Source organism: Staurois parvus, unplaced genomic scaffold (genome assembly GCF_062004578.1).
Source record: "Staurois parvus isolate SC_StPar_1 unplaced genomic scaffold, SC_StPar_1.0 ptg000063l, whole genome shotgun sequence".
In the NCBI taxonomy this organism is placed as follows: Eukaryota; Metazoa; Chordata; class Amphibia; order Anura; family Ranidae; genus Staurois; species Staurois parvus.
The window spans coordinates 808,064-832,610 of record NW_028317859.1 but is presented as its reverse complement, the minus strand read 5'-3'; the positions used below and the strand labels follow the sequence as shown (position 1 = coordinate 832,610).

The 24,547-nt window shown below is 43.9% G+C and overlaps 1 protein-coding gene across 1 annotated transcript in view; it reads right to left on the bottom strand.

The window, feature by feature from the left end:
* HSD17B1 (hydroxysteroid 17-beta dehydrogenase 1) overlaps positions 1–24,547 on the bottom strand; it is a 140,333-nt gene that overhangs the window by 6,357 nt on the left and 109,429 nt on the right. Inside the window, exon 4 of the mRNA XM_089668790.1 lies at positions 13,595–13,688. Within this exon, the coding sequence (XP_089524916.1) occupies positions 13,595–13,688 (94 nt within the window). The remainder of the gene's footprint in view (positions 1–13,594; positions 13,689–24,547) is intronic.

The window sequence follows — 24,547 nt, the reverse complement described above, 5'->3', positions numbered from 1 at the left end:
GTGCCGCCAGTCAGTGCCCAGAAGTGATGCCAGTCAGTGCCGTCTATCAGTACCCATCATCAGTGTCACCTATCAGTGCCGCCTATCAGTGCTGCATATCAGTGCCGCCTATCCGTGACCCCTAATTAGTGCTGTCTATCAGTGCCGCCTATCCGTGCCACCTCATTAGTACTGCCTATCAGTGCCCTTTAGTGCTGCCTATCAGTGCCCATCAGTGCCGCCTATCAGTGCCCATCAGTGCCGCCTCATCAACGCAAATCAGTGAAGGAGAAAAAATACCTGTTTGAAAAATTTTATAAAAGAAACAAATAAACTTTTTTTTTTTTCAAATTTTTTGCACTTTTTTTAATTTATAGCGCAAAAAGTAAAGTGCCCAGTGGCGATTAAATACCACCAAAAGAAAGCTCTATTTGTGAGAAAAAAATGATCAAAATTTCATATGGGTACAATGTTGCATGACCGCGCAATTGTCAATCAAAGTGCGGCAGCGCTGAAAGCTGAAAATTGGCCTGGTAAGGAAGGGGGTATAAGTGCCTGGTAGACAAGTAGTTAAGAGCTTGCTCCTGTCATACTAATAGTGAACAGTAACAGCTGGGCTTCTTTTAGCAATGTTCTAGTTTTTCTGTCAGGCTTTATAAGTTACGTAAATGGCCTACACCTATAGCAAGGGCATTATTCAACTTTAGTCACAGCTGCACAGTTTGTTTTCATCTACTGATGCTCCAGTTTGTTTTATTAAAAGGTGAACTAACCCTTTAAGGCAATAGCATAAACCTGTGCTATTCCCAGGATTAATCCTCACACGTGTACAGAATATAAGCAGGGGAGAGAGAGAGAAAAGAATAGAATGCAAATACAAAAAAGTCCTGAAACAATTAGAAATTTAAAAGTAAAAATAAAAGAACCCAGGAATAAAACAATTAAAATATATGTGAACCCTAACCTTATAAAACAACCTATTCGGTTTAAAAGAGACTACATGCAATACACTACTGTGTAAACCAGTGGTTCTCAACCTTTCTAATGCCGCGACCCCTTAACACAGTTCCTCATGTTGTGGTGACCCCCAACCATAAAATTATTTTCGTTGCTACTTCATAACTGTAATTTTGCAGTGGGAGGAGTAGTGCCCCGTCGTTGGTGTCAGTGGGGGGAATAGTGCCCCGTCGTTGGTGTCAGTGGGGGGAATAGTGCCCCGTCGTTGGTGTCAGTGGGGGGAATAGTGCCCCGTCGTTGGTGTCAGTGGGAGGAATAGTGCCCCGTCGTTGGTGTCAGTGGGAGGAATAGTGCCCCGTCGTTGGTGTCAGTGGGAGGAATAGTGCCCCGTCGTTGGTGTCAGTGGGAGGAATAGTGCCCCGTCGTTGGTGTCAGTGGGAGGAATAGTGCCCCGTCGTTGGTGTCAGTGGGAGGAATAGTGCCCCATCGTTGGTGTCAGTGGGAGGAATAGTGCCCCATCGTTGGTGTCAGTGGGAGGAATAGTGCCCCATCGTTGGTGTCAGTGGGAGGAATAGTGCCCCATCGTTGGTGTCAGTGGGAGGAATAGTGCCCCATCGTTGGTGTCAGTGGGGGGAGGAATAGTGCCCCAACATTGGTGTCAGTGGGGGGAGGAATAGTGCCCCATCGTTGGTGTCAGTGGGGGGAGGAATAGTGCCCCATCGTTGGTGTCAGTGGGGGGAGGAATAGTGCCCCATCGTTGGTGTCAGTGGGGGGAGGAATAGTGCCCCATCGTTGGTGTCAGTGGGGGGAGGAATAGTGCCCCATCGTTGGTGTCAGTGGGGGGAGGAATAGTGCCCCATCGTTGGTGTCAGTGGGGGGAGGAATAGTGCCCCATCGTTGGTGTCAGTGGGGGGAGGAATAGTGCCCCATCGTTGGTGTCAGTGGGGGGAGGAATAGTGCCCCATCATTGGTATTAGTGACACCAATGATTGGGCACTATTCCTCCCACTGACACCAATGATACTTACCTTGCTGACCCCTGCTCCAGCCTGGGCTCGCTCGCTCCCTCCCTCTCCCATGGTACACACTTACCGGTCAGATGTCTTCCTTCTCCGGCCGCTCTCCTCCTCTTCACTCGCTCGATCTTCGCGGTGCCGCTCGGCTCCTCCTTTCCAAGCTCCACCTCCTCGCCGGTGATTGGCCGCCTGTGTCCCTCTCCTGAGCTACAGTTCCGGCGGCCAATCACCGACGAGGAAGGATTGATCCCGGGGGTGTGTCCAGATGACAGGGACGGCATGTCATCCCGCCCACACCTGGAGACGGATCAAGGAGCGGTGTCTCGGTTCCTAAGGCCATCGGAAATATGTGTTTTCCGATGGTCTTAGGCGACCCCTGGGAAAGTGTCGTTCGACCCCCAAAGGGGTCGCGACCCCCAGGTTGAGAACCGCTGGTGTAAACGTTTTAGGCAGGTGTGAAAAAAATGCTGTAAATTAAGAATGCTTTCAGAAATAGAAGTGTTAATAGTTTATTTTTATCAGGTAACAAAATGGAAAGCAAATGAACAGAAGAGAAATCAATATCAAATCAATATTTGGTTTGAGAAAAATATTAAAAATAAAAATGCAGTGCTACCTTAGTAAACTATAAACTTGTGATTAACCACTTGAGCTCCAGAGGATTTACCCCCCTTAATAACCAGGCCTCTTTTTGCTACTCGGAGCTGCACTAATTCAACTGATAATTGCACGGTCATGCAATGCTGCACCCAAACGAAATTTACGTCCTTTTTTTCACACAAATAGAGCTTTCTTTCAGTGGTATTTTATCACCTGTGCGCTTTTTATTTTTCACGCTATAAACAAAAAAAGGCCAAAAACTTTGAAGAAAAACAATATTTTTTATTTTTAGCTATAAAAAATATATAGTAAACTCAAAGTTGGTTATAAATTTAGGCCAAAATGTATTCTGCTACATGTTTTTGGTAAAAAAAAAACCCAATAAGTGTATATTGATTGCTTTGTGTGGAAGTTATAGCGTCTACAAACTATGGTATAAATACTGCAATTTACGCCATTTTTCTGCTATACAGCGCTGCACTAGTTTAACGGACAATTGCGCAGTCATGCAATATGGTACATAAATGAAATTTACATTCTTTTTTTCCCCACAAATTGAGCTTTCTTTCGGTGGTATTTGATCGCCTGTGCGGTTTTTATTTTTTGCACTATAAAAAAAAAAGGCTGACAATTTTGAGGGAAAAAAAACAATATTTTGGACATGTCCAGTAAAAAAAAATGCAAAAATCAAATTTAGTCATAAATTTCTGCCAAAATGCAGTCTGCGACATGTCTTTGCTAAAAAAAAACCCAATACGTGTAAATTAATTGGTTTACGTGAAAGTTATAGCGTTTACAAATGGCGGGAAAGATACTGGGTTTTTAAGTTTTTTTTTATACTAATAATGGCGGCGATCAGGGAATTATGGCGGCGATCAGGGACTTATGGCAGAGACCAGCGACTTATGGCGGGACTGCGGCGGACATTATGACATTCGGGGGTACTGACTTGGGGTCACTGACATCCCCAAAAACACTAATACAGTGATCAGTGCAAAAAAAAAAAACTGACACTGTACTAATGGCAATGGGGAGGAAGGGGTTAACTTTATTTTGCAGGGAAGGGTTATAGGAGTGAGGGGAGTGTTTTACTAGGGGGCGGGGGTGTGTACTGATTGGGACAAGGCTGATCGAGAAAGAGAAACTCTTCTTTCTCGATCAGCTCATCCTCGAGCTGACAGGGAAGTGACAGACAGCACAGCTACTGCAGCTGTGCTCTCTGTCACTGTTTGCCGCCGATCGCCGGGACATAGCCGCTAAGGAGCGGCTGTGACCCGGGGACAAATAGGGCGGCGGCGCGCCTCGCGCGCGCCCACTATTTGTTTACAAAACACACGTTTTAAAACGTGGTTTTGCCTGTGAGTGCCGCCCTGCCGCCGTATATGTACAGTGGCTGGGCGGCATGCGGTTAAACGCTAAAAATAATGGTGACACTTTCTTACATAGAATACCAGTGTTAACCAATCCGATACCTCGCTCTTGCTGCACTAACACAGGGAGGCGCTGTGCGCTCCCCACGGAATGTGGATCCCAGTAAACGGGACCTGATGATCATGTGATTGCTACGCGATCACATGATCACAATGACAGCAAAGCTGTTATGAGTCAACCTGATTCATAGCAACTTTGCTTCTCTTCCCAGCTTTCACATGGTATATGGGCCAATCACAGCAGCCTTTACCATGTGATCAGCTCTAGCCAATCACAGATCACTAGTTTTTTTTGAACTGTCATGAACTTAACCCTTTCATAACAGTTCAAAGTAAGCATTGCATGAGCACACCGTAAAGCAGTGTTGATAGAAAAAAAAAATCATGACCACCGCCCCGAGTAGTACAGTGTTACTATGGTAACATTTAACTACTCCGATAAAGTTTTATTTTTTCAAATAATAAAACATTGATGTTAAAAAAAATATATATATATATACAGGTGAAACTCGAAAAATTAGAATATCGTGCAAAAGTTCATTTATTTCAGTAATGCAACTTAAAAGGTGAAAATAATATGAGATAGACTCATTACATGCAAAGCAAGATAGTTCAAGCCGTGATTGAAATAAATGAACTTTTGCACAATATTCTAATTTTTCGAGTTGCACGTGTATATATTGAGAAAAGGGGTTTTCTTTAACTACTTGCCAACCGCTCTCAAGCAATGTGTGGGCAAGCCGCAGCTCTGGGCAAAGTGACAAACTCCTATGTTGCTTTCTATTTCCCGGTGTGAGCCCCCCCCCGCTGCCCTCCTGTTGATCCAGGGAGAGAAGAGAGAACACCACACTGTGGGTAAAAGCACTACATTATCCACACACACGTTAGATTAGCACATTTACCACTTTGATTGTCCCTATTAACAGTTTGATTACCCAGCCAGTGCCATTAGTACAGTGTCAGAATTCTTCACTGATCACTGGATTACTGCCACTAGTGACATCAGATAGCATCAGGATCAGTTAGCACCCATCCCAGCCAGGGTCAACTATCACCCCATTACTAGTATAATGTTTGTATGGATCAATATACTGATCATTAACAGACCTATACTAGTGCCCCCTTAGTATAATGTCCCAAAAAACGCAGTGTTAGCAGGACCAGCCCCGTCCACTGTCAGCATTAGCGTTTAGCTCTTCCGCTGTTTTTCATGGAAGATTTGTAGCAATTGATTATGTGCTAAAACAATTTATATGCACAATACATCATGCCCACCCAAATTCAGCTACTGCCAGACAATTTGCATGGAAACTTATCACAGTTTACACATGTAAACTTTTTTGGGCCTAACCTTCAAAATGGGCATTACAAAAAAAAATTAATTGCGGTTATATCGGTCCACAGACCCGATTCATCATATGACCATGTTCTCTGCTGTTACATACAGTCATGGTCAAATATATTGGCACCCCTGCATTTCTGTCAGGTAATGCACCACCATGCCTTTTTTTAAATTTCTTGGGGTGTCTACTTTCCAAAAAGGGGTAATTTGGGGGGGGGTTTGGTGCTATCCTGACATTTCAGGGCCTCTGAAACTGTGATAGGTAGTGAGGAAGTGAAATGAGGAAGTTACGCACCTTCAGGCTTTCAAAGTGGTCATTGGATTTCAGGCTCCTGTATGTGGCTAGGCTCTCAAAAAGTCTCACACATGTGGTATCCCCATACTCGGTAGAAGTAGCAGAATGTATTTTATATGTTATTCCACATATACCCATGGCTTGTGTAAGCAATATATCATTTAAGCGACAACTTTGTGTAAAAAAAAAATGTTTTTGTCATTTTCCAAAAAATTAATCTTCCATGGACGCAATATGCCTCTCAGCAGATAGCTTAGGGTGTCTACTTTCCGAAAAGGGGTCATTTGGGGGTGTTTGTACTGTCCTGGTATTTTAGCACCTCAAGAAATGTGATAGGCAGTCAGAAAGTAAAAGCTGTGTAAATTGCATTATCTATTCCATAGTTTGTAGACGCTATAACTTTAACACAAAGCAATCAATATACACTTATTGGGATTTTTTGTTACCAAAAATATGTAGCAGAATACATTGTGGCCCTAATTTATGATCAAATTTGAGTTTTTTGGATATTTCTTATGACAGAAATGAGAAAGTAGTTTTTTTTCAAAATGATTGGTCTATAAAAAGAAATTTGATTTTTTTTTTTTATTGGCTATGTTTTACAGCAAAAAGTAAAAAATATAGGTTTTTTTTTTTTCAAAATTGTTGATACTTTTTTGTTTATAGCGCGAAAAATAAAAAGTGCACAAGTGATCAAATACCACCAAAAAAAAGCTCTAGTTGTGTGAAAAAAGGACATAAACTTTATCTATGTACAGTGACCGTGCAGTTGTGAGTTAAACTAGTGCAGCGCTGTTTTGCAAAAAATGGTGTAAATTGCAGTATCTATACCATAGTTTGTAGATGCTATAACTTTCACACAAAGCAATCAATATACACTTATTGGGATTTTTGTTACCAAAGACATGTAGCAGAATACATTTTGACCTAAATTTATGACTAACTTTAGCTTACTATATATTTTCTATAGCCGAAAGTAGAAAATATTGGGTTTTTTAAAATTTTGGTCTTTTTTGTTTAGAGTGCAAAAAATAAAAAGTGCATAGGTGATCAAATACCACCAAAAGAAAGCTCTATTTGTGTGAAAAAAAAGGATGTAAATTTGGTTTGGGTACAGCATTGCATGACCGTGCAATTACCAGTTGAAATAGTGCAGCGCCAAATAGCAAAAAAAGGCCTGGTCAAGAAGGGGGGTAAATCCTCAGGAGGGCAAGTGGTTAATCAGACACAGAACCTGTGTAATTAAACACTTGCCATCCGCCCTATAACAGAAGTACTGCTACAGGGCAGCATGGCTATGCAAAATCACGTATATATATACGTATATATACAGTTGCAAGAAAAAGTATGTGAACCCCTTGGGATTACGTGGAATTTTGCATGAATTGGGCATAAAATGTGCTCTGAACGTCATCTAAGTCACAACAATAGAAGAACACAGTCTGCTGAACATAATACTACACAAACATTAGATGTTGCCATGGTTTAATTGCACATAACATGTAAACATTCACAGTGCAGGGTGGAAAAAGTATGTGAACCTCTGGACTTCATAACTGGTTGACCCTCCTTTGGCAGCAATAACCTCAACCAAACGTTTCCTGTAGTTGCAGATCAGACCTGCACAACGATCTGGAGTCATTTTGGACCACTCCTCTTCACAAAACTGTTTCAGTGTAGCAATATTCTTGGGATGTCTGGTGTGAATCGCTCTCTTAAGGTCATGCCACAGCATTTCAATGGGGTTGAGGTCAGGACTCTGACTGGGCCACCCCAGAAGGCGTATTCTGTGCTGTTGCAGCCATTGTTTTGTTGAATTACTTGTATGCTTTGGGTCATTGTCCTGTTGCATCACCCATCCTCTGCGGAGCTTCAGTTGGTGGACAGATGGTCGTACGTTTTCTTGCAAAATGTCTTGATAAACTCTGGAATTCATTTTCCCATCAATGACAACAATCCGTCCAGGCCCTGAGGCAGCAAAGCAGCCCCAAACCATGATGCTCCCTCCGCCATGTTTCACAGTGGGGATGAGGTTTTGATGTTGGTGTGCTGTGCCTTTTTTTCTCCACACATAGTGTTGTGTGTTCTTCCCAAACAACTCAATCTTGGTTTCATCTGTCCACAGTATATTTTGCCAGTAGTGCTGTGGAACATCCAGGTGCTCTTTTACAAACTTCAAACGTGCTGCAATATTCTTTTTGGACAGCAATGGCTTCCTCCGTGGTGTCCTCCCATGTACTCCATTCTTGTTTAATGTTTTCCTTATTGTAGATGTGTCAACAAAAATGTTAGCATGTGCCAGAGATTTCTGTAGGTCTTTAGCTGACACTCTGGGATTCTTCTTTACCTCATGCAGCATTCTGCGCTGTGCTCTTGCAGTCATTTTTACAGGACGACCACGCCTAGGGAGAGTAGCAACAGTGCTAAACTTTCTCCATTTGTAGACAGCCTGTCTTACCGTGGACACATGAACATCAAGGCTTTTGGAGAAACTTCTTTAACCCTTTCCAGCTTCATGCAAGTCAACAATTCTTGATCGTAGGTCTTCTGAGAGCTCTTTTCTGCGAGGCATGGTTCACATCAGACAGTGCTTCTTGAAACCAGTAAACCCAAAACAGGTGTGTGTTTTTTAAGGGCAGGACAGCTGTCAGCAACACGTCCAATATCATCACACTGATTGGAGTCAAGGTTGGCTCACTCCTGGCTCCAATTAGCTCTGGGAGAAGTCATTAAGCTAGGGCCTCACATACTTTTTCCTCCCTGCACTGTGAATGTTTACATGTTATGTGCAATTAAACCATGGCAACATCTAATGTTTGTGTAGTATTATGTTCAGCAGACTGTGTTCTTCTATTGTTGTGACTTAGATGACGTTCAGAGCACATTTTATGCCCAATTTATGCAAAACTCCACGTAATCCCAAGGGGTTCACATACTTTTTCTTGCAACTGTATGTGATTTGCATTTTTTGCTTATATGTAAATAACACAGGTTTCTCTCCTGTCACAGCAGAGAGATACAAAGCAGCATGTCTCCCAAGTAAAATAGCACACATTTAACCCTTTCAATGCCCAGATGTTAACCCCTTGCTGCCCAGTGTCATTATTACAGTGTCAGTGCTTTTCATTAGCGTCACTGGGGATGCCAGTGGCAGTTAGTCAGTTCCCCCCAGTGTCAGAATGCCCACCACAGTCCCGCTAAAGGTCGCTAATCGCCGCCATTGCTAGTTTTAAAAAAATTCCAGTATATATATACCACCATTTGGAGATGCTTTAACTTTCACATAAACCAATTAATATACATTTATTGGGATTTTTTTTAACAAAGACATGTAGCGGAATACATTTTGGCCTAAATTTATGAAGAAATTTGATTTCTTTTTAAAAAATTTATTGGATATGTTTTATTGCAAAAAGTCAAAAATATGGTTTGTTTTTTTTTCAAAATTGTCGGTACTTTTTTGTTTATAGCACAAAAATTTAAAAAACGCAGAGGTGATCAAATACCACCAAAAGAAAGCTCTATTTGTGGGAAAAAATTACATAAATTTCATTTGGGTGCAGCATTGCATGACTGCGCAATTGCCAGTTAAAGTAATGCTGTATAGCAAAAAAATGGCCTGGTCAGGAAGGGGGGTATCCTCAGGAGGGCAAGTGGTGTTGGATTTTAAAGGGATGAGGTGGTAACCCTATTTAAAGGGGAAAAGCACTTCTGACCTATTTTAACACATATGGAGGCGAGCTGCTAGCGTACATGGTGGACGATATCACGCGGTGCTTCACAAGCTACAAATTCACTAGTTTAAGGATTAAGAGATCATATTGAAAGGAGAACTGTTTTTTAAAGAACATATTACACTTACATGTTTATTGATTTTGCAACATAGTATATTTGACTTGAATGTTGTTGATGACAAGTTGTTTATTTATAGTTACTCGGATATTGATATATATTGAGAGTACGTGTTGTTCTAAGGGTAATTAGCAGCATAAATGCAGGATTTTGTATGCAGGAGGGCATCACCATTATTGCTACTGTGCAATCACATGTTAAGGATTTTCTCATTTCCTTCATTTTGCTTTGATTGTTTAATTCTGGTATTCCATGTAAGAGAGTGTCATCATTATTGCTAACATTTAATCACAAGTTTACAGGTTAGTAAGGTAGTGCTGCATTTTTATTTTTAATATTTTTGCGTTGAGGCATGGGAACACATGTCAATGCTGTGTGCTACCCATCCACCTAATTCATTTTCACTGCATCTGGTGGGATTGCATGGTACTTTTTTCAATTTTTTTGTGATTTGATTTGACCACCCTTTGACTTCAAAACAGCATCGATTCATCTACAGTAGGTACACATGCACACAGTTTTAGAAGGAACTCAGCAAGTAGGTTGTTCCAAACACCTTGGAGAACTAAGCACAGATCGTCTGTGGATGTAGGCTGCCTCAAATCCTTCTGTCTCTTCATGTCATCCCACACAGACTCCATGATGTTGAGATCAGGGCTCTGTGGGGGCCAAACCATTACTTCCAGGACTCCTTGATCTTCTTTGTGCTGAAGATAGTTTTTAATGACATTGGCAGTATGCTTGGAGTGTTTGTCCTGCTAAATAATACATTTGGGGCCAATCACATGCCTCCCTGATGGTATGGCATAATGGAAAATGTATATGCCTGTATTTCTCAGCATTGAGGACACCATTCATCCTAACAAAATCTTCAACTCCATCTGCAGAAATGCAGCTCCAAGCTTGCAATGAACCTCCACATGATTCACTGTTGCTTGAAAATAAACTGCCTCCTGCTACAGCCAAATATTTCAAATTTAACTTTTTTAACTTCTAAATTTCAGTCCACAGCACCTGCTGCTATTTTCTGCACCACGGTTTCTATGTTTATACGTATAGTTGAGTCACTTAGTCTTGTTTCCACATTGTAGGTATGGCTTTTTGGCTGAAATTCTGCCATGAAGACCACTTCTGGCCAGACTTCTCCGGACAGTAGATAGGTGTACCTGGGTCCCACTGGTTTCCATCAATTCTGTGCTGATGGCAGTAATGGACATTTTCTGATATTGAAGGAGAAATAAGCATGATGTGTCTTTCATGTGAAGCATTACGTTTCCTTTGTCGACCACATCAACAATCCTCAACGTTTCCATTTTCTTTGAGCTTCTTCAGAAGAGCTGGAACAGCACATATTGAAACCCAAGTCTGCTTTTAAATCCTTGCCTGGGAGAGACCTTGATGATGCAGTATAACTACCTTGTACCTTGTTGCTATGCTCAGTCTTGCCATGGTGTATGAACTATGACATGAAACTGTCTTCCACAACCTCATCTTAGTAGCAGAGTTTGGCTGTTCCTCACCTAGTTTTAAGTCTCCTACACAGCTTTATGTTTCAGTTATTGACTGTGTTGCAGCCTACATATGAAATTGATGATCATTAGCACCTACTTGGTATAACTGATTAATCATACACCTGACTGTCATCCTACAAAATCCCTGAATTTGTACAAATGTGCAAAGTGTGCAAGTGTAAGAATTGATGCTGGTTTGAAGCCAAAGGGTGGTCACACCAAATGTTGATTTTGACTTTTCTTCTGTTCGCTCACTTTGCATTTTGTAAATTGGTAAAAATAAACAATTAAAATATATATTTTTAAAAGTATTGTTACTTTACGGCTTTTCTTCTCACCTCCCTAAAACTTTTTCACAGTACTGTATATGAAAAAAATGTTCCCTTTTTTAAGTAATCACATAATATCTGTTTTCAGGTGCATAAAGGTCTTAGAGAGCTAGGGGTGGAAAAATAGCAGTACATTGATCTTTCCAGCGCTGTGCAGATGTGTGTGTCAGCATCATTCTTAGCCATTGGAGGACAGGCAAGCTGTTCTCCCACCACAGACAGAAAACTGATTATTCTTGGATGGATGTGCTTTCAAACATAGCATGGTCAGTCTGAAATAGGAAAGCAGGGGGACTGGCAATAACACCAGGTGTTTCACACAAAGGAAGCAATGCAAAAAGAATAGGATACTTTTAACACAAGTACATGGTACAATAGACACATATCAGGCAAATTACTTGTTGGGGTAACATTCTTTAAATGCCTCCCGCCCGCCATATAAGGAAATGACGGGAGCAAGGCGATTCTCTTGTTCTGGGAAGATATCATATGACGTCCTCCCGGCTCCAGGGATTGCGCAGCGCGGCAATCGGTGGTGCGCTGTGTCCCTCGGACACAGCGGATCACCGATCAAATGAAAGAGCCCAAGACGTCAGCTCGGTCATGTGATCAGCTGTGTCCAATCACAGCTGAACGCATGTAAATAGGGAAATGCCGGTTATCGGCATTTCTCTCCTCACGAGCTGTGACGCTGACAGCTCGTGAGGAGTGGAGAGCTGGTATTTGTCATTCCTCAGAGGAAACATGTACACTGATCATCAGGGCACTGATGATCACTGTGCCCTGATGATCAGTGTAGCCCCAGCAGTGCCACCTGTCAGTGTCCATAAATGCCAGCTGTCAGTGCTCATCAATGCCACCTGCCAGTGTCCATCAGTGCCACATCAATGCCACATATCAGTCCCTACCAGTGCACATCAATGCCACATATCAGTGCCCATCTGAGCTGCCTTTCAGTGTCATCCAGCAGTGCCAGTCAGTGTCACCTATCAATGCCAGTCAGTGCCACCTATCAGTGACAGTCAGTGCCAATCAGTACCACCCATCAGTGTGCATCAGTGCCCGTTAGTGCTGCCTATCAGTGCCACCTAACAGTGCCAGTCAGTGCCACCTAACAGTGCCAGGCAGTGCTGCCTATCAGTGCCATATATGAGTTCAGCCTTTCAGTGCCCATCAGTGATGCCTGTCAGTGCCCATCAGTGACACCTACCAATGCCTCCTCATCAGTGCCCATCAGTGCAGCTTATCAGTGCCCATCACTGCAGCCTCATTAGTGCACATCAGTGAAGGAGAAAAATCATTTATTTACAAAACTTTATAACAAAAACTAAGAAAAACATTTTTTTTTTAAATTTCAGTAGTTTTTGGTTTGTTTAGCAAAAAATAAAAAACCCAGTGGTGATTAAATACCACCAAAAGGAAGTTCTATCAGTCTCAAAAAAATTATAAAAATTTCATATGGGTACAGTGTTGTATGATCGCGCAATTGTCAATCAAAATGTGACAGCGCTGAAAGCTGAAAATTAGCCTGGGCAGGAAGGGGGTATAAGCGCCCAGTAGCCAAGTGGTTAAACACCTAAAAGAAGCAACCATAGAAGCCTTAAGGGATCAGTGTTTCAAGAAAAACTTTGAATGGTAACAGTGATAGGAAGCACAAGAGTCTAGTATGGTAATTTTGAACAATTGTAATAAAAGAACATTGCTTTCCCATAAATAGTACAGGAACACCAGTCTGAGTCTTTCTGAATGCTGCCATAGCTAATTTGCATTGTGGTCTGGACTGCTTACCTGGTCATCATCATTTTTGACTGCCTGTAGATTCCTCCTGATTACTTATTGCTGGCTCTAGGAGTATATTGTGTTACTCAAAGGCTGTGGGTGCTTATTGGCTAAAGATATTTAGCAAAACAGCTATGCCTATTCACTGTTCAAATATATTCCACATGCATGTGCTGTTTAGCAAAAGGTAAACAAATATCACTGGAGGCTGAACAAAATTGCTAATTTTTGGCAGGAAAAAAAAAAGAGTTACCATATATGGGTAATAAGTATTTCTTAAGAAGCATGCCATGTCACTTCCAGGGTGGACTATAAGCAATTGCCCTTTTGATGTGCAGGCAAAAAACATATTTCCCCTAGATATGCTTGTACGGATATTCAGATCATTTCCACTAAAAATCACAGATTACGTGTGATAATTATCTAATGCCTATAGGCACCTAGAGATTTTGATGCTGATTTGTATGCAAATACACTTTATAGTAATAGAAGTGATGTACTTACTGAACATTAAAATGTTGTAGAACAATAGCCAGACTTTCACAGAAACCTTCCACTGCAAATTTACTGGCACAGTACACATCATTAAATGGGATACCTGGAATAAAGGAAAGAATAGTAGATATGTATTTATATTCTCTTTCAATAATGTTTGAGATTCAAGAGATAAAAATCAAAATATGCATTACAGCCAGTAGGAACACTATATCACTAATCCACCAATGACATGATAAATCTGTATCGTGAAAAAAAGGAAGAAAAATTTAGCTTGTCATGTGTCAAAACAAACTCCATTAAGAAGCTGCAACTCCACTATGAGATATTTATCATAGCAACTAAACCCACATCCAATATTAGGTTGTAATAATAGAAATCAAAAAGTGTAGAAAAACTGCTCCAAATACATGTGCTATAATTATACATCATAAAATAAAAAATACTACCGTAATTCAATATACATCAAAGTGTCCAAATAGGCTATGAAGTCCACTTGAGAAAGGATGAAGTCCACTTGTTATGTGCTCAAATATAAATTGCAAACAGAGATAAGTTGATCAATATTCCACCACCATAGCACATAAGAATCCATGTACCAACACCATCACCTTAAAGATATAAATGAAGGCTTACCAACAGTACTTTATGCTCTAAATAAAGGGAAGTCATACAGAGCTTGCGCCACTGACACTCTTCAATGACACCAAGTATCCTCATAAAAATCGTTCTCCCATCACCATCCTTATAGCACCCAGGAAGGAGTATGAAAGCAAACATCCCACAGTGTAAAATCCTCCATATAATATTTATTAACCACTTGCCCTCCTGAGAATTGACCCCACTTCCTGACCAGGCCTCTTTTTGCTATTCAGTGCTGCACTATTTCAACTGGTAATTGTGCGGTCATGTAATGCTGTACCAAAACAAAATTTACGTCCTTTTTTCCACACAAATAGAGCTTTCTTTTGGTGGTATTTGATCACCTGTGCACTTTTTATTTTTTACGTTATAAACAAAAACATTTAAAAAAAAAACAATAATTTTTACTTTCAGCTATAAAAAATATATAGTAAAATCAAAGTTAGTCATAAATTTAGGACAAAATATATTCTGCTACATGTCTTCAGTTAAAAAAATCCCAATAAGTGTATATTGACTGCTTTGTGTGAAAGTTATAACGTCTATAAACTATGGTATAGATAATGGAAATTAACACAGCTTTTATTTTCTGATTGCCTATCACATTTCTTGAGGTTAAAATACCAGGACAGTGCAAACACCCCCAAATGACCCCTTTTCGGAAAGTAGACACCCTAAGCTATCTGCTGAGAGGCATATGGAGTGCATGGAAAAAACTATTTTCTCACAAGTTTTTGGAAAATGACAAAAACATTTTTTCTTTCACACATAGTTGTCACTTAAATGATATATTGCTCACACAAGCCATGAGTAAATGTGGAATTACACCCCAAAATACATTCTGCTACTTCTACCGAGTATGGGGATACCACATGTGTGAGACTTTTTGGGAGCCTAGCCACACTACCTATCACAGTTTTGGAGGACCTGAAATGCCAGGATAGCACCAACCCCCCCCCCCCCCCCCCCAAATTACCCCTTTTTGTAAAGTAGATACCACAAGGAATTTAAAAAGAGGCATGGTGAGTATTTTTCAGATCTAATTTTTTCTCACAAGGTTTTGAAATTAAAAAAAGAAAAGTAAAATAGGTTTTTGTTTTATTTCTTTAATTTCCAAAAACTTGTGGCAACAAATGAGATCTACAAAATACTCACCATGCTTCTTATCAAATTCCTTGGGGTGTCTACTTTCCAAAAAGGGGTCATTTGCGGGGGTTTGGTGCTATCCTGGCATTTCAGGGCCTCCGAAACTGTGGTAGGCAGTCAGGAAGTGTAATGAGGAAATAAAGCCCTTTAAAAGCCTGAAGGTGCTTATTGGATTTTGGAGTCCTGTACTTGGCTACATTGCCAAAACGTCTCTCACATGTGGCACCCCCATACTCGGGACAAGTAGCAGAATGTATTTTAGGGAGTAATTCCACATATACCCATGGCATGTGTGAGCAATAAATCATTTAAGTGACAATTTTGTGTAAAAAAAAAATAATTATTTTTTTTGGTCATTTTCCAAAAACTTGCGGTATAAAAATAAATTCTTCTATTGACTCAACATGCCTCTCAGCAAATAGTTTGGGGTGTCTACTTTCCAAAAAGGGATAATTTTGTGGGATGGGGGCCTTTTCTCACACTATGGCCCTGATTTACTAAGAATTGAGTCTATCAGCAGACTCTGAACATTCAGGCAGACTCAATTAAATCAATTAAGACCTGTCAGTCTTCTGAGAGGCGTCTAGCAATCTCATTGAAAAGCGTTTACTTTCCTATTAGTAAATGTGGAATCGCAGCACATTTTTACGTGCAATACTGTATATGTTCGCCAGGTGGCGCACAAGTGTGGGCTTTCTCCCATTTGGCGTTTTTCTGTTTGCATATGAGAATACTTAGAATGTAAAATAAAAAGTACACCTATAATTTTTTTTTTTTGCGGTTTCTCCAAAATGATCAGACAACTAATGCATTTACTAATGAATGTCATACATTCTATTTTCAAATATTAAACATTTTCACACTTATATCTCAAATAATTTGGAATGTCTAGTTCTAAATTCCCAATATAATGATATAGCTTCCTTCTCTTTAATCATGTAACTATTTTATGTTAAAGTCATAGTGCAGTGCTATAAATACATGTGATCAATAATGAACGCATGTAAAATCCAAAAAGTGCAAATAATTGCAATAATGATGTAAAATGGTAAATGGTGCTAAAATAAGTTCAGATAATCATTCCTGAATAATGCAATGTCCTTCGTGTGAAAGTACCAACTCAGAGAGTGCCTATGAATGGCACGTGCGGTTTATCCATGACGGACAGTAGTGCATGAACTCGTGAAAGGTAAACACGAAGGACATTCCATTATTCAGGAATGATTATATGAACTTTTTTTAGCACCATTTACCAGTTTACATCATTATTAATGGGCGGCACAGTGGCTTAATGGTTAGCACGTTTACTGCCTTGCAGTAAATGGGTTATGGGTTTGAGTCCTGACCATGGCACCTCATCTCCTGCATGGAGTTTGCATACTCTCCCTGTGCTTGCTTGGGTTTCCTCCAAGTACTCCAATTTCCTCCCACACTCCAAAGACATGCTGTCAGGGATCTCCTCGATCCCCGCAGCGATGGTCCCGGCGCAGGCGCAGTGCGCCGCCCTGTGCAGGGACTCGGGCACTAGGTCCGGGCCGGCCGCGGCGTTCGAGTTCGCGCATGCTAAGTAGAAGCCGCGGTCGCCCGCTGGGCACCAATGGCAGCGCATGGCGGGATATTTAAATGGCCCTGAGCTGTCATTCAGTGCCTTCTGGTCTTACCTGCATCCTGTATCCTGTGTACCTGTACCTAGTAAGTTATTTGACCCGGATTGTTCTTGACCTGCTGATTTCTCCTGCCCAGACCCTTGCTTTGCCTGATCTCTCTTCTGAACGCCCCTCATTAGATCTGACCTGCTGTTGCTGACCTGGCGTGTGACCCGACGATTCTCTGCCCGCTCCCTTGTACCATACCGTCCTCTACGTTACCGACTCGGCCCGTCTGACTTCGCACTTGCTCAGCCATCCATCCATCCCATCGGGGTCACCCGACCCCCTCATATCAGGCTCTCCCTGGTTGGAGCCCCTGGCGAACACCCCTACCACTGACGGGTGTGCTCAGTAGTTGCGACCTGGTCTCGGGGTACTCCAAGTCCATCCCCACCATCAGGGGCTCTGGTGAACAAGTACCCTGGGACTTAGACTCCACGCTCTGGGCACGCCTGACCAGTGGAGTGCTAGTGGTGCCGCTAGGCGGTCCCTCACAGTACCAGAAGGCCATGACTGAGCCTCGAGGAGGACCCTCCCCGATGGAGGAAGTTTGCAGACACCTGGCTACCCTGACGCAAGCTGTGAATGTATTACAGGACAGATGTTTGCAGATTGAGAACCGGTTCCAGGCCTGCACCATATCCGTTCCTGTTTCACAAGCCCCGGCTCCTGCACCCCCGGCCGTAGCAGCCCATGAGCCAGCTCCCGGGCCTTCCGCATCACTCCCTGTGGCGGAACCCCGAGTACCCTTACCAGAGCGCTTCCACGGGGACCGCACACGCTTCCGGTCGTTCCGTGACTCCTGCCTGCTCTATTTTGAACTGCAACCATGACCTTTCTGACAGAATCAGTGAAGGTGGGGTTTGTTATCTCCCTGTTGCAGGGTGAACCCCAAGACTGGGCCCACCGACTAAGGGGAAACAATGATCCACATCTTGTTTCGGTTGACAATTTTTTTAACGCTATGGCCATCTTATACGATGATCCACAACGGGCAGCCTCGGCCAAGGCCACATTATACGTACTCCGACAAGGTCGGCGAGCGGCAGAGGAATACGCCTCTGATTTTAGGCGTTGGATGGGGGACACACGCTGGAACGAGTTTGCACTTTTGCACCAGTTCCGTATGGGCCTGTCAGAGACCCTGAAAGACGAGCTCGCCCGGGTGGAGGTGCCCGAGACATTAGAGGACTTGATTGCACTAACCATTAAAATAGACAGTAGACTACAGGAACGCAGGTTGGAGAGGTCTGGTCAGGGTCGCGGAAATACCTGGGGGTCATTCCAAGGATCCAGTCAAACTACTAGGCCAAACATCCAGAACCTGCCGCCTGAAGATGCTTCCAAAACCCATGCAGCTAGGCCTGGCATGGCCTAAGCTATCGCCAGAGGAGTGCCAGCGCAGACGCTCCCAGAACCTGTGCCTCTACTTTGGTGAAGCTGGTCACATGGTACGATCCTGCCCGCAGAAACTGAGTAAGTTCACCTCATCTTCCTTATCTATTGGCAATATGAATCCGTCCCAATACTTAGTTGTGCCCCTCTCCTTTCAGCTTTCAGAAAGGACCGTGGAGGTGACGGCCATAGTTGATTCGGGGGCATGCAGCTGTTTTGTGGATATCAATTTTGCTCACCAGCAGGATATCCCCCTCCATCCAAAGGAAAAGGGGTTCCACATCTTTTTGGCCGATGGTTCCCGGATAAAATCAGGGGTGGTTAACCAGGAGACCCCTTCCATTGTTACTTCCATCGCCGGCCAGCACCGGGAGCTCCTCCGCCTGGATGCTATTGCATCACCCCTTTTCCCAGTCATTCTCGGGCTCCCATGGTTATGGGCCCATAACCCCCAAATTGACTGGGAAACTGGGGTAATCTCGTTCCCTTCCCCATACTGTCGGGAACTTTGCCGAACTTCGGGCCCGGAGGTCCCCCAGGTCCTCCTGTGCTCTGAAGGGGATGCCAGCTTAAAACAAGTGATTCCTGCAGCCTATCATGAGTTTCTTGATGTGTTCAGTAAACGGGGAGAAGATACTCTACCCCCCCACCGCCCGTATGACTGTCCCGTTGACCTGTTACCTGGTTCAAAGATTCCCTTTGGTCGAATTTTCCCCCTTTCTGAGCTCGAATTAGGGGCCCTGAAGGAATATATTGAGGACAGCCTCCGGAAGGGGTTCATCCGCCCCTCCACTTCTCCAGCAGGGGCAGGGATCTTTTTTGTGGAAAAAAAGGACAAGACCTTGAGACCGTGTATTGACTACCGGGAACTGAATAGGGTCACAATCAAAAATCGTTACCCACTACCATTGGTACCGGAATTATTCCAGAGTTTAAAGGCTGCAGTAGTATTTACCAAGCTGGATTTAAGGGGAGTCTACAACTTGGTTCGCATAAGGGAGGGGGATTAGTGGAAAACGGCCTTCCGCACCCGTTTTGGCCATTTCGAATACCTGGTCATGCCTTTCAGGTTGTGCAATGCACCGGCCACCTTCCGGCACTTCGTAAACAACATCTTTAGGGACTTCCTGGATATCTTTGTTATCGGCTACTTAGACGACATTTTGATTTTCTCATCTTCCCTGGGGGAGCACAGGATACATGTAACAAGGGTGTTGAGGCGGTTGCGGCAGCATGGGTTGTACGCTAAGGCAGAGAAATGTTGCTTTGAACAGTCTAGCATTACATTTCTGGGCCTGATTATCTCCACCGCGGGGGTCGCAATGGACCCTCAGAAAGTCTCTGCGATCCTGGATTGGCCTGATCCCACGGACAGGAAAGGCGTCCAACGGTTTATCGGGTTCGCAAACTTCTACTGGAAGTTCATCAAAAACTTCTCTGTTCTGGTCTCCCCCATCACTCAGTTAACCAAGCTTGGGACCCGATTCAGATGGACGCCAGAGGCACAGGAAGCTTTTGAAGCGTTAAAGAGGTTATTCACCTCGGCGCCCATTCTGGGTCACCCTGACGCCTCCCTACCCTACATCTTAGAGGTAGATGCGTCAGAGAACGCGGTTGGTTCCATTCTATCCCAACGAAAGGGCGCCAAGGAATTACTCCACCCGGTAGCATTTTTCTCACGGAAACTTACCCCTGCAGAGAAAAATTACGACATTGGCATTCGAGAATTACTGGCTATCAAGACAGCATTAGAGGAATGGAGGTACCTGCTGGAAGGTGCCTCACACCCCATCCTGATATTCACAGACCACAAGAACCTGGAATACCTGAGGACCGCCAAACGTTTACGCCCACGACAAGCGAGATGGGCATTGTTTTTTTCAAGATTCCATTTCCATATCACGTACAGGCCGGGATAAAAAAACACGAGACCAGACGCGTTGTCACGCATGTACGAGGACGCCAAGGAGATCCCAGTACCTGACACTATTCTGTCCGCAGGGAACTTCTTGGCCCTCCAGACGAACCTTCGCTCCAGGATAATGGGAGCATCCACAGCCATGTCAACCCCAGATGGGGCACCCCTCCAGAACAAGGGGGGACTAATATGGAGAGAGGACCGAATTGTGGTGCCAGAGGAAGCCCGAACCCTAGTCTTGGGACATTGCCACGACCACCCGATGGCAGGACATTTTGGCCCGGTCAAGACCCTGGAGCTTCTCCGACGCTCCTTCTGGTGGCCAGACATGGCCAAGGATTGTAAGAACTACGTGGGCTCCTGTGTCATCTGCCAGAGGAACAAGCCTTCAAGGAATAAGGCGTGGGGTCTGCTGCGTCCGTTACCCATTCCTGAACGGCCTTGGCAGAAGATCTCAATGGACTTTATAGTCGAACTTCCACCTTCACTAGACCACACAGCAATTCTCGTGGTCGTGGACCGTTTATCCAAAATGGCCCATTTCGTACCATTACGGAAGACTCCATCGGCAGCCGAGACGTCGCAAGTTTTCATTCGAGAGATTGTAAGACTGCATGGGGTCCCTGAAGACATCGTCTCGGACCGAGGGGTTCAATTTACCTCGAGATTCTGGAGGGCATTGTGCAAAGCCCTGGATATCAAACTGTCCCTTTCCTCTGCATTTCACCCTCAGACTAATGGACAGACCGAAAGGACCAATCAGACCCTAGAGCAATACTTGCGATGTTACACATCATTTACTCAGGACAACTGGGTGCCACTTCTCCATTTGGCGGAATTCGCGTACAACAACGCTTGCCATTCAGCAATGGGGCAGTCTCCGTTCTTCTCCAACTATGGATTTCACCCTGTCTTCCTCCCGGATTTGGTACCGGAATGCCCAGTTCCAGCAACACAGGATGCACTAACATTTTTCTCTTCAAACAACAAGAAACTACAGGAAGCCATCAGTCGGGCCCAAGAAGACTACAAAAAGGCATTTAACAGGAAACGAAGAGGAGATCTGGTGTTGCGGCCCGGAGAGAAGGTCTGGCTGGCTACATCTAACTTGAAGATGCTCTGCCCTTCGAAGAAGTTGGGACCTAAATTTATAGGCCCCTTTTGCATTAAGCGGATGGTCAATGAAGTGGCCTATGAACTTGTTCTCCCTGAGACACTCAAGATCCACCCAGTCTTCCATGTGTCCCTGCTGAAGCCGGTAATCCCAGATGCCTTCCCGGAACGAGAATCCAGACCCCCGGAGGCCATAACGGTCGAAGAAGAAGAAGAATTTGAGGTGGAAACAATCCTGAAGTGCCGAAGAAGGGGGGGGCCAGACCCAATTTCTTATCAAATGGAAGGGCTATGGCCCTGAGGACAGCCCATAATGTCCATGCACCCAGACTTGTCCGGAGGTTTCTTCGTGACCACCCATGGTGGAGAGATCGGGTGGGCATCCAGAGGTTGCCCGTAGGGGGGGGCAATGTCAGGGATCTCCTCGATCCCCGCAGCGATGGTCCCGGCGCAGGCGCAGTGCGCCGCCCTGTGCAGGGACTCGGGCACTAGGTCCGGGCCGGCCGCGGCGTTCGAGTTCGCGCATGCTAAGTAGAAGCCGCGGTCGCCCGCTGGGCACCAATGGCAGCGCATGGCGGGATATTTAAATAACCCTGAGCGGTCATTCAGTGCCTTCTGGTCTTACCTGCATCCTGTATCCTGTGTACCTGTACCTAGTAAGTTATTTGACCCGGATTGTTCTTGACCTGCTGATTTCTCCTGCCCAGACCCTTGCTTTGCCTGACCTCTCTTCTGAATGCCCCTCATTAGATCTGACCTGCTGTTGCTGACCTGGCGTGTGACCCGACGATTCTCTGCCCGCTCCTTTGTACCATACCGTCCTCTACGTTACCAACTCGGCCCGTCTGACTTCGCACTTGCTCAGCCATCCATCCATCCCATCGGGGTCACCCGACCCCCTCATATCAGGCTCTCCCTGGTTGGAGCCCCTGGCGAACACCCCTACCACTGACGGGTGTGCTCAGTAGTTGCGACCTGGTCTCGGGGTACTCCAAGTCCATCCCCACCATCAGGGGCTCTGGTGAACAAGTACCCTGGGACTTAGACTCCGCGCTCTGGGCACGCCTGGTAGGTGAATTGATTCCTCTCCAAATTGTCCCTAGTATGTGTAAGTATGAATGTGAGTTAGGACCTTAGATTGTATGCGCCTTGAGGGTTAGGGTCTGATGTAAATGTACAATATACAGTGGGGCAAAAAAGTATTTAGTTAGTCACCAATTGTGCAAGTTCTCCCACTTAAAAAGATGAGAGAGGCCTGTAATTGGCATCATAGGTAGACCTCAACTATGAGAGACATAATGAGAAAAAAAATCCAGACAATCACATTGGCTGATTTGGAAAGAATTTATTTGCAAATTATGGTGGAAAATAAGTATTTGGTCACCTACAAGCAAGCAAGATTTCTGGCTCTCACAGACCTGTACCTTTTTCTTTAAGATGCTCCTCTGTCCTGCACTCATTACCTGTATCAATGGCACCTGTTTGAACTTGTTATCAGTATAAAAGACACCTGTCCACAACCTCAAACAGTCACACTCCAAACTCCACTATGGTGAAGACCGAAGTGCTGTCGAAGGACACCAGAAACAAAATTGTAGACCTGCACCAGGTTGGGAAGACTGAATCTGCAATAGGCAAGCAGCTTGGTGCAACTGTAGGAGCAATAATTAGAAAATGGAAGACATACCAGACCACTGATAATCTCCCTTGATCTGGGGCTCCACGCAAGATCTCACCCCGTGGGGTCAAAATGATCACAAAAATGGTGAGCAAAAATCCCAGGACCACACGGGGGGGGACTTAGGGAATGACCTGCAGAGAGCTGGGACCAACGTAACAAAGGCTACCATCAGTAACACACTACACCGCCAGGGACTCAGATCCTGCAGTGCCAGACGTGTCCCCCTGCTTAAGCCAGTACATGTCCGGGCCCGTCTGAAGTTTGCTAGAGAGCATTTGGATGATCCAGAAGAGGACTGGGAGAATGTCATATGGTCAGAAGAAACCAAAATAGAACTGTTTGGTAGAAACACAACTCGTCGTGTTTGGAGGAGAGAAAATGCTGAGTTGCATCCAAAGAACACCAGACCTACTGTGAAGCATGAGGGTGGCAACATCATGCTTTGGGGCTGTTTCTCCGCAAAGGGACCAGGACGACTGATTCATGTACAGGACAGAATGAATGGGGCCATGTATCGTGAGATTTTGAGTGCTAACCTCCTTCCATCAGCAAGGGCATTGCAGATGAAACATGGCTGGGTCTTCCAACATGACAATGATCCCAAACATACCGCCCGGGCAACGAAGGAGTGGCTTCGTAAGAAGCATTTCAAGGTCCTGGAGTGGCCTAGCCAGTCTCCAGATCTCAACCCCATAGAAAACCTTTGGAGGGAGTTGAAAGTCCGTGTTGCCTAGCGACAGCCCCAAAACATCACTGCTCTAGAGGAGATCTGCATGGAGGAATGGGCCAACATACCAGCAACAGTGTGTGCCAACCTTGTGAAAACTTACAGGAAACGTTTAACCTCTGTCATTGCCAACAAAGGATATATAACAAAGTATTGAGATGAACTTTTGATATTGACCAAATATTTCTTTTCCACCATAATTTGCAAATAAATTCTTTCCAAATCAGCCAATGTGATTGTCTGGATTTTTTTTCTCATTTTGTCTCTCATAGTTGAGGTCTACCTATGATGCCAATTACAGGCCTCTCTCATCTTTTTAAGTGGGAGAACTTGCACAATTGGTGGCTGACTAAATACTTTTTTGCCCTACTGTATGTGTAAAGCACTGCGTAAATTGACAGCACTATATAAGTACCTGAAATAAATTATTGCACTTTTTGGATTTTACATGCGTTTATGATTGATAACATGCATTTATAGCGCTGCACTATTATTTAACATATTTTTATTCTGGGACTGTTGCCAATACCCTGAGTGCTAGCTGCTACCTTTATATCTATACCTATATTTATCTTGTGTAATACCATTTTAATAGTCTATACAATTTGACCAGCGCTCGCTTTATCATTTTTAAACAATGTAACTATTTTACATTGGAAATCAAACTTTGTCTCCCACAAGGGCTTAGTGG